The sequence below is a fragment of the Opisthorchis viverrini genome (assembly GCF_000715545.1).
Source record: "Opisthorchis viverrini unplaced genomic scaffold opera_v5_279, whole genome shotgun sequence".
Lineage (NCBI taxonomy): Eukaryota > Metazoa > Platyhelminthes > Trematoda > Opisthorchiida > Opisthorchiidae > Opisthorchis > Opisthorchis viverrini.
The window spans coordinates 131,775-142,253 of NW_008751940.1; the positions used below are offsets into that span (position 1 = coordinate 131,775).

Sequence of the window (10,479 nt, forward strand, 5' to 3'; positions counted from 1 at the left end):
CAGGTCAGGTCAACCAACAGAAATGGGGAATCAGCACGTGTCTTTGGAGAATACGCGGTAACAAACTAAACGTGGAATAACGGCTTCGGAATTTCACATAAAAATGAAAATCAAATGGTTGCAGTAATACTGATGTTTGGTTAGATTTTGATATCATGATTAGGGTCATGGTTGCATCAATTGAAAAATGGAGAACCCACTATTGCTTGCTCTTTGGAAAAATTAAACCTAAGCCGCGTATTCCAGGTGCTTCAGTGATACTTATTTAGATGGATCTTCTGCAATTGTTAGTCTTCCGTGAGTTAGAAAGCGTGCTTTATATCGGAAACAAACTGATCAGCTGAGATAGCAGTAATGTTTAAACTTGGCTCTCGAGCTGGACCTTGCACCCAGTTAGCATCAGTGCGGAAATTTCCCCAGCATACCTGCACCCGGTCGCAGAAACGTCTGCACCGTGGCCGCAGATTTCTGCGAAAACGAAACAAATTTCCATACCTAGTCCGCACACGGGTATGAAGGTTCCTGCACAATATCCGGACACTTCTGCATCCGGGAGCAGACTCTGTGCGAAAATAAAACTAGTTTCCGCAACCAACCCGCAACCGGGTGTGGAAACTGTGCACTAGAGCAAAACCACCTAGCTCGGTCGAGAGTTTACATTACGTATGGTATTGTTATTTTTTGTTACTGAAAGACAAATGAAGGGGCTTAGATACCTCCTAAACTTCTCGATCTCCCGCGACTTAAAGCCGAACATTAGTGCAGATATTTTGTACAGATTTCTCGAAGGTTCTACGTCCTGGAGCAGACGCATACTAACTAGGCATTTTAGTTTTTTCCGAAGATCAAACGCCCGGCGTATGCAAATTATGGTAAACGCCTCAAAAAGGCTAAGAAGATTCGTAGAGCACGCTTGTAGTAAGATATACGCAGAGGCATTTTTAGGAAACTTGGACGCCTTGCAGATGCACAAACAGCATTCAGCGAATACTGGGACCTGATGCGCGGTTAGACCTTAATGTTCAATTAGCCAGACCTCGGCTCAATGTGGACCATCCAGCGGCCCCAACTTCTGACTAACCGAAAGTGGGGTGGAAACTCCTGACAGTTTCAACGCTCAAGCAACTTCTGTGGGAAGGATTTGGGAGAGAATTCTGAATGACACCCTTACAGTTTCCCTCGCAAATGCTAATGATCGCGGAAATCGCTATTTACCGTGCTGTGTTCAGTTGTTGCGCTCTTAGCCTGAATAGCTTTACACCCGTAAAAATAAATATCAGCTGCGCTTTGCCGCGTTGCTCCGGTTTGGTTGAACCCCGGGGAACAAGGTTCTGACCATTTCAACCTGACGGACAATTACGACGTAGCTACTGACAGCAAATAATCCAGCATAACTTTGCCAGAAGACTGTCTCTATCCGCTTGGAGTAAGTTGAGGGGTTGCAGCGTTACGTTGAAGCTGAAGGGTACAATGGTTTCCTGTTGGTCTTGGCTTCAACAGTTGGGCCCTGTGAACCAAATACAGTTTAAGGCCCCTAGATTTCCTTAGGTACCATCTGCAAGGATCGACGCCTGGTTTGCCTGGCCAAAGTAATTATTCAAAAATCAAGGCCAGGAAGAATATAGAGCGCTTTGGCCTCATGCTCAATGCGCCTAGGTTTAAGGTTCGCCATGCGGCGGAAAAGAATTCGGGAGCCAAGCAAAGTTGTTGAGCTAGCCGCCTCATTATTCCTCATTTACCAGCAAGTACGCATCGCTTGCGGACCAGAGTCCATTACAACACCTGGCACAAAAGATGGTAAGTTTTCAAGTCACAGGAATGGGCGACACTTGCATCACTGAATACCTGCTGATGGCCGTCTCTGCCTGGCAGCATCTTTAATGCAGCCTCGCGGACGGGGGTGTTTGCTTATGAAACAGCTGAGTGTTCCTCTGACAGCATCAGGGACAAACCGTGCAGCTAAGCATTCGACATGGAATTAATCATGCAGATATAGAAAACATGGACAGCTGCTACAGCTGAAGCAGTTACTTTCAAAATATTCGAAGTTGTCCGGCCGCATTGTGTCTACCAGAAGTTTGTTAGCCAGAGATCCAAACTGACAAAACACCAGCGGTTAGCAGTGGCGCAGACCAGTAGCTAACTTCCATTCGCTTTGGAATCGTCGTGTGAATTCTGGCGCATACTCATCTTTAATTTTTAAAATCAATTGTAAGAACGGCTCCGAATAAAATGCAAGTTATCAGAAATGTCGAAAAACAAACTTGCGCAAGCACAATGATCAAAGTATAGCAACTCTGCAGCTGTTCCAAGAACCATCAACAACAATTCTTATGGCAACCTACAGCCATCAAATCGGGAACACCCGGAGCTTTCTGTGGGCACGTACATTTATGACAACGTATCTTCAGTTAGGAATCACCTGGCTTCCCTGCACATGAGCTGAGGCCATTAGCCGGACGTTTGCCGATCGATCTGCGTCATTTTAAGAAACAATTAAACTTTCCACACCGCTGGTTAGAAGCGTTACTTATGAACCTGTGGCTAGCCCAAAGGTGTTACAAGACTCTCGGCGTCACCGCTTCTGCGCCACCTCCATTCTGGTAATGATAATCGTAACTTCAATCCATGATCAGTGGATTACAAACCGTCATGCATGATAGTGATGGCAGTCAGCATAAAGGCCGAAATGACTTAGGTGTGAACGCTTAGGAGCAGCCCAGTCACATAAGTAGTGGGCATTATCAGACAGGGATATGGTTCTGTCATAATAAGCATGATCTAAATGCGGATGACATATGGGATAGAGAAACACAGTTGATTGGGTGTTTTCCATCTTGTGGAGAACATACTGGATTGAAGCTTTGCTCATCACAAGTATTCTGAAATTAATTTAGCCGAAACTTTGGGGTTATTGAAGCTGTCAGCTCAATAGGAAGCAAGTCTTATTCGACTGAACATTTCAACGTTGTGTTGTTATTAGCATTTTGTCTAGGTGAGTAAATTTTCAGGGTTGCTGATCACCGCCGATATGTATTTGATTACCAGTATAAGAGACAAGGATGGAAATCACACCTTAACATATTTTAACATTTCGCGATGTTGTCCAAATGTTAGATAACATCTGCAGACTATCCAAAGTAAGTGCTACCCAGGTGGATAGCTGAGCAACGCTTGTATGTCACATTCCCTAGACATAACAAATCGGACGAAAATGTTTACCAAACTTCGGCACAATGCTGCCCTTCGGGAGGCACGCCTTGCGTTACGTAATAACAGAAGACAACACAATACGCTATGCAACAGTGACGATAGTATGCACCTCGGTGGATAGTCCCCATTTTCAGATGTGTGCAACTAGTCAGCAGAACATGCGAAGTTTTCTAGATATTTGCATGTGAAATGCCCATTGAAATTAATTGCGCCCCTGCTTTATAATACGTTAGAAAGCGTAACGAAAACGTTGGAAAATAAGGCCAGTCATTGCTGCTCATTATAACCGTGCGTGTTGTAATTTACCATGACCGATTATTGTGGCTGCTAGGCACATACTGATTTGTGACGCGGGTTGTAGGACCTCAACCATGGATGACAACGAAATCCAACGGTTGACGCTGTCCATCCATACACAAGACTGTACGCATTGTTGTTTGCCCGTTTCAATCTCGTTTATGGCTCAGGTAAAATAGTTCTCACGTTCAACCGTTATGGAGGCAAACTTAGCCCAGGAAGAGTATTGTTTAGTCCAAATGGCATACAACGTCACAATGAAACACTAGCCGTCTTTGTCCACCAAGCTGCCTTTGGACCCTGGCTTGCAATCACCATTTCCGTTATTGAGCCCTGCCTGTACCGACTGGTCGGCCGTTTGTCCGGTACCAATCCCTTACCAACTTTTTCTACACCATATCCCCCCTCCTCTTCCTGATAAATGCATTGTGCCTCCCGGATGGAGCTCCGGCGCATCGGATCAAGTGGAAGTTTTGCAGCGGCGCTGATTAAGTCGTTCAACAGAGCGCTTGGACTCAACATGCTGCACCTACAAGACACCTCGCAGGCCTACTACCATCCCTCCTGGATTTGGTCATCACTAACGAAAGACACTTCGTTGGTCAAGTAACAATTAGCGCTCTGCTGGGACATAGCGACAACTGTGCGCTGACCCTTGATTTCGTCCGCTGTTGGGCCAGAAATCCTGAACTCCAAAAGTGGATTAGAAAATTATGCCCTGCAGCCTGCTCAGGAATGCGGATCTTTCTTGAACAAATTAAACTGGGACCGGCTTCAGTGGAAGACTTATATAGGACCATTGTCCGGCAATGCTCGGCAAGCATTTGAATGAGCCACAAGCTACCTAAAAGAATTCCGCATTTTAATAATAATAGAAATATTTATTCCCAACTAGTGGGTAGCATGCCGTCGGGCATGATCATAGTATTACGGTCAGAATAAAGGCATGACTGGTGGGGTTTGTGATTAATGGGAAAAGGGAAAGTGACGTAAACAGTAAACATTAATGAAGTAGAGTTCATCACACCTGAGGTGGCATGTGTAGGGATCCAAAATTACAAGGTCCCTCTATGTCCTATGGAGAACATATCAGATGACACGAGATCTGAACGTTGGAGTTTAAAAGGGGCGGGCAAAGAAAGCAATACAAGTGAGGGCAAAACAAAGAGCCTCCTGACTGGAACGTGACAAAAAAACTTCAACCTACAGGAAGAAAAAAGGTCCCGACTTTTTCGTAAAATCGGAACCGCTGTAAATCAGAAATCCGCCATTGGGATATACGGAAAGAAGCCACCATTCTATATCTCGCCCGGAAAAAAGAAATGTGTTTTTCAACAAAATGAGACATTGCCACGAAAGCAGGGTATACGCGTTCCCCTTGAAGGATAGGAACGGATAACCCACCAGCTACCGAACAGTGGTATCTGCAACTTATAGAGAATACAATGCAGATCTATATTCAGCCCCAGCATCCTCGCCACATCCACTCTTGTCAAGGCGTAACTACGAACAACCTCTAACCGACTTATTCTTCACGGCGGAGGACATTCGTCAACTCTCGCATAAGATCAATACACTCTGCGCGTCGATGCCCGACGAGGTCCATCCAAGGATCCATAAGGAAACGTCGTCTACACTGGCAATTCATTTATACCTAGTGTTTCGTCAGTCACTTGACGAAAGCCGCCTTTCCTCTGCTTGGAATGAAGCGATTGTCACGTCATTCTACACAACTGGTGACTGACCATTGCCCAGAAGCTACAGGCCTAAAAGCCTCATTAGCGTGCCGTGCAAGGTGACGTAACACAGTCCAAAGCAATCGCCTTACCTCCGACAACTTGATATCTCCGGCTTAACACGAGTTTCCCCCAAACCATTCTTGCCTGACGAACATGACTCTGTTTATGGACAGCTTAACCAGGGAGAAAGACGAGGGAATCATATCGGATGTCATATTTTCCGATTTCTCCAAAGCATTCGATCTGGCCCCATACGTCCTCCTGATCCAAAAAGCCGAGTCTTACGGGTTTAAAGGAAAATCCTACCCTGGATAAAGGCGTTCCTATGAGACAGATAATTTCGAGTGAAGATAGGTTTTACCTACTCTTCTCCAGCGCTGGCCTCCGCAGGAGTTCCTCAAGGCTCCGTTCTGGAACCACTGCTGTTTCTGATCTACGCAAACGACATTCCAGACGTTCTTGCAAGTCCATGTTACCCTTTTATGGATGACTTGAAATACTGGGGTTCCATGCTAGTGTCCTCCAAAGGGGGTATACGCTGCCAAGCAGCAGCAGCACCTTCCTCTGAGGGAGCAAAAGTACTCCCATACGTCCTTTGGAGGAGGCCCAATTATTGCCTTTGTCATGCATGGTGAGAAAGGACAAGAAGACATCATGATGATCGGTGCCAAAAAGGATTTGGGCATCTGGCTCTCCTCAAACTTGTCCTTCTCACTACACTATGAGAAAGCGGCCCAAAAGGCATACGTCGTTTACGGATGATTCGGCGCACCTTCTCCCGTATTTGTCGCATGATCTTTCAAATTCTCTATGGGGCCTACGTCAGATCTCTCAGGACGCACGAAGGACGCCACCCTCACTGTGCGTATCGGAGAGGTGCTACGAAAATGGTTCCAAGCCTCAAATTCTTGGACTACGAAGCGCGCCTCACGGTGCTTGACCTATTTCCCCTGAAGTAGCGCCACTTCCGAAGGACTTGACCATTACTTATGCCCTGGTTGAACAAAGCTTGGTCGACAGGTTTTTCGCCATCGACCCAGCAAACACACGGCGGGGAAATGGCAAGAAGACTTTAAAGCTCGGAGCGCAAATATTCATTAGGCGAAATTTTTTTCTAATTTCGGGCAGCAAATACATGGAATAACCTTCCCCTGGCGATTGCCCACACTCCTTTCGGAAGCAAATTGAAAGCACTATTGGATACTTATTTATCCGAGTCATCGCACTGGCAAGCAATGTAGCGGATTTGGCGTGTTGGATCAAATGAACGAGTAAAGTAACAAAATCGTAATAAGAAAAAAATAAGCAATCGATAAGGATTCACGAATGCGTAGATCTAATATTCAACTACACCGATTCCAATGCAGTAACCGACTGTAAAGGAAATGTCCACTTGTAGAAATTCTCCACAGAGGATTCACGTGTGAGTAGGATATTCCACGATAGGAAAGGTATTCACAGCTAAAAAGATGCCACAGGGAGTTATTGTGACGTTCAACAGTTCATAGAGATATAGTCCCACGGGTTCAGCAGTCAGTAAACAGTTCTACAGAGCGTAAATCCACTGATTCAGCTAGAAGTCACGCCGAAAACTTGTGTATTGGTACCATTCTTCTTTTGGTGAAATTATTGGTTCAATAAAACAAGCGTCATGATGAAATATGTGCAACAGTTACAAAACGTTGCTTAAGTTCAGGAAAAATGGTAAATAAATGTGGCAACGGATTACAGACACTGCAGCATTCTGCCACATGCGGAGAACATAAGGAGCAGTGCTACACTTTCGGGTGAACGACAACCGCCGAACGACAAGAACAAAACCGACCCGGGAGACCTGGACACAAGCCTCGTTTCCGCCTATGAATCCCTGAATCAGTGAATCTAAGGATTGGCTGTCGTGAGGGTTAATTGTGAGTGGGTAAAAAATAACGCAGTTCAAAGCGCGGAATATAAAGTCAGTTGTGTTCTCCCGTTGGTGTTGGGAGCTCAGTATTCGCACAATGAAATTGAATTTTTGAAAGCCGCGACGTATCCCTGATAGACAGGCAATAGAGTTCAAAGTGTGGATCCATTCCTTCGAACCCATCTCAGCGATCCTAGAATAGTATTCCACCAGACTTCCCCCCAGAGGTGTGATTACTTCAGTGGACATGCTGTGGATGATGGTGATGATAATGAAATTTGGTTACCTGTGAAAATATGAACGTAGATCAAAATAGTTTTTGGTTTGAGCACATACGCGACAGATGCAACATTTTGGAGGAAAAAGTTTTACCCAAGAACATCGTGGTGTTGCGATGGGATATCCCAACATATGCTTGTTGACGTAGTTTTGTCCTGTATCGGTCTCCATTGCAGTTTATCAACCCCCTTCTTAGGACCGGTCCTCCTGGTCTCGGCCGACGACCTTCCCGATACTCTTTCAAGTCCATGCCTACTATTTGTGGATGACCTGGAATTTTGATGTCAACATCGCCGCTGCACTTCAACTGTAAATCGACGCTGCAAAGCAGTGGCAGCTGGACTAGCAACCTTCTCTGGCTAACGAAGGGACTCGGTAAACGATTATGTCATGCATGATGAAAATGAGCCAGGAGATAGTACGAAGCCATAACTTCTGTATCCATGGGTATGCATGTGCACCTGAAATGTCTTGTTAGGCTGTAACACCATTCCGTTGCCTAGCTGACGTGTTACGCGAAAGGAGCACGGTTTCTGACTTACTGTCGGGTTATCTGGAGCTAGATAAGAACCATCAAGATGCCCGAACTACTGACCTTCGGGTCAGTAAGTTCACGCCCTAACCTGTTTTCTGGTTTATAGCGTCATAATGGTGGGAGAAACACCGATTTGCGAAATCCTGCGAATGCACTCGACATAAGTAACCTTTGGCTGAGTCTTAAGTACATGTAAGTGCTCTTCCACAAAGGTGTACCATTTTCTGACAGGTATACAGTGTTTTGATTCCGCGCAAGGACAGGCCAACAACAAACTCGATGCTTGGTAAATTAATCGGTGTCCTGATAGAGCACAATACCCGATCCTCAACACACGGACAACCACATTCAGAGTAAATCTTAAAATTCTCAAATGAACTTGTGCGGACCTCAAATAGGCTCTCACTTCCAACGCGCCTGGCGTCACAAAATTGGTACCTCGGCTTCTCAGGAACCTTGTGACACCAATCTTTGGTCTTGCTGTATAGGGTTTCCACCCCGATGGACCCCTTGGTCTGTGACAACCTGTGCAGCTGGTACGTCATGGCGGGTTCGTATTCCTACCATGTTATCAAGTAGAGTGGGCGTGTCCTCACGGACTGTGTGTGTCCACTTAATTATCTATATTCGACCAGTGATCACAATAGTGATACGAAGCCTGTCCACTCTAAAAACCATTGCTAACTAGCGACTTATCCTTGCCCTTCCGTGACAAAACAAACAGGTCATTTTGACCAGAGGTTACTGATTCCCTTACCGCTATCCGTCTCCATTTTCGGATTATACCTAGCTCCAGGTCAGTGAGGGGCTCGCCTTCGTTCACTGACTCCTCCCCACAAATCCCTTATCCAAGTTCTGATTCATTTTGCCGTCAGTCTTTTGGCCGATGCTCTGTATATGAGTTTCGGCCCAGTGACATTAGTAAAAATAAACCCTTATTAAATTCGGATTTTGGGGTGAGATGGCTTATGTGGTTAGAGTGCGAATTTACCTGCCGGAAAGTCTGTGCTTCGAACCCGACCTATGCCTCTCGATTTTCCCTGTCTAGGCTTGGGCAACCTGGTAGTATCCCAGCCAACATGCTTCCTTCGAGTGGCATGGTAGCTAGGTACCGAAAGGGTGCTGCACCTGAACGATTTTTCCAGATGGCTGTTTTCAACAGGCAGCCCCTGCCCAAATCTATTTTTCGACCTTTGCATGTTGTATCTGTGAAGCACTCATACAAGACCCCAGTTTGGTCATAAGTCTTAAATCGCTCGATCCCAACGCTTGATTTCTCGTATTTGACACTTCAGGTATCTAGTGGTACTAATGCAATGGCTCGCGGTATCTACGGTGAGTGGGTTGTGCTTAGTCCCAGGGCTGAATATTCCTTATTGGGCTGTATTCCACTAAACAGTCATCTCTATACTGTTAGATTGACCAGTGAATATCATTGCTTCTAGGTGTAACAATAAATATTAATGGTTCAGCTGTAACACTCTCTTGGTGCCTGCTGCCGTGCTTCCGAGGTGTGTTCTTTCAAATCAGATCGGACATTGAATGGAGAAAGCTGTGAGCTGTAGCTAGTCTTTTTAGACACGTAGAATGTGCAGGATCGGTCAATCAGCAGTTCAGCTGGTTTTATTTGTCCTCAGCCGCACTCACCCACGGCATGAACACGGTGGAACAACTTGAATCCACCAATCTGACACAGACAAATAGACAATCCTAAACGACAAAAGATACCAGGTCCAGATGACTTCCCCTAGCATTGTTTGAAGATGGTGCTCCGACACTGTTAATTGAATTATTACCTTATTGGGAGACAGGCTATTTGAGAAACATACTCGCCAATGGGCACGATACCACCGCCGTCCTTGTCATTCCTAGGTGCCTACACCTCCAGACATTCACTCAGGCAATCTGGATAGAAACTGACAACAAGAACGCCACTGACATCTGTTCGCAGCCATATCTTGTAGTGTCTCCAACCAGGCACAGTGAGGATCACGCGGTCCCTACCCTGGAAGGCGAGTAGCACCCAAGCGTTTCCTTCATACTCCTCAACAGGTTAAGAGTTGGCCACCTCTCTGTTGACGCCACTCTGAGTTGGGCGTGGAAAACAGCACTCTCTTCGGCAAACGGTGGTTCGGTAACACATGTCCCAACCAACGCAGCTCCTGGCACTGGACACATTCTTCAATGGAAGTACCCGTTAAATAACCGAAAACGCGCTTTCTAACTGCCTCATTACGGATTCGTCGACACCAACTCACCTGAGCTATGGTTCTGAGACAACGATTGTCGAACACCTGAAGACGTCTCAGTTCTGCTGCTCGAATAGGCCAAGTTTCACAGCCATACAACAAAACAGCCCGTACTGTAGCTTGATACACACGTCCCTTCAGATTCAGGGATAAACCATTCTGACGCCATAGGTGTCTCAAGTTAGCAAACGCGGCCCGAGCCTTGCAGATTCGTGCATTCACCTCATCTGTCACACTACAATCAGAACTAATACAACTTCCAAG

At 45.9% G+C, this 10,479-nt stretch overlaps 1 protein-coding gene across 1 annotated transcript in view; it reads left to right on the forward strand.

Annotated features, from left to right (window-relative positions):
- Positions 1 to 1,663: 1,663 nt before the first annotated feature.
- Positions 1,664 to 10,479, forward strand: part of T265_14872 (hypothetical protein) — a gene marked incomplete at both ends in the record, with an annotated part of 68,450 nt that continues 59,634 nt past the window's right edge. The window contains one exon of the mRNA XM_009175617.1: positions 1,664 to 1,797. Within this exon, the coding sequence (XP_009173881.1) occupies positions 1,671 to 1,797 (127 nt within the window). The remainder of the gene's footprint in view (positions 1,798 to 10,479) is intronic.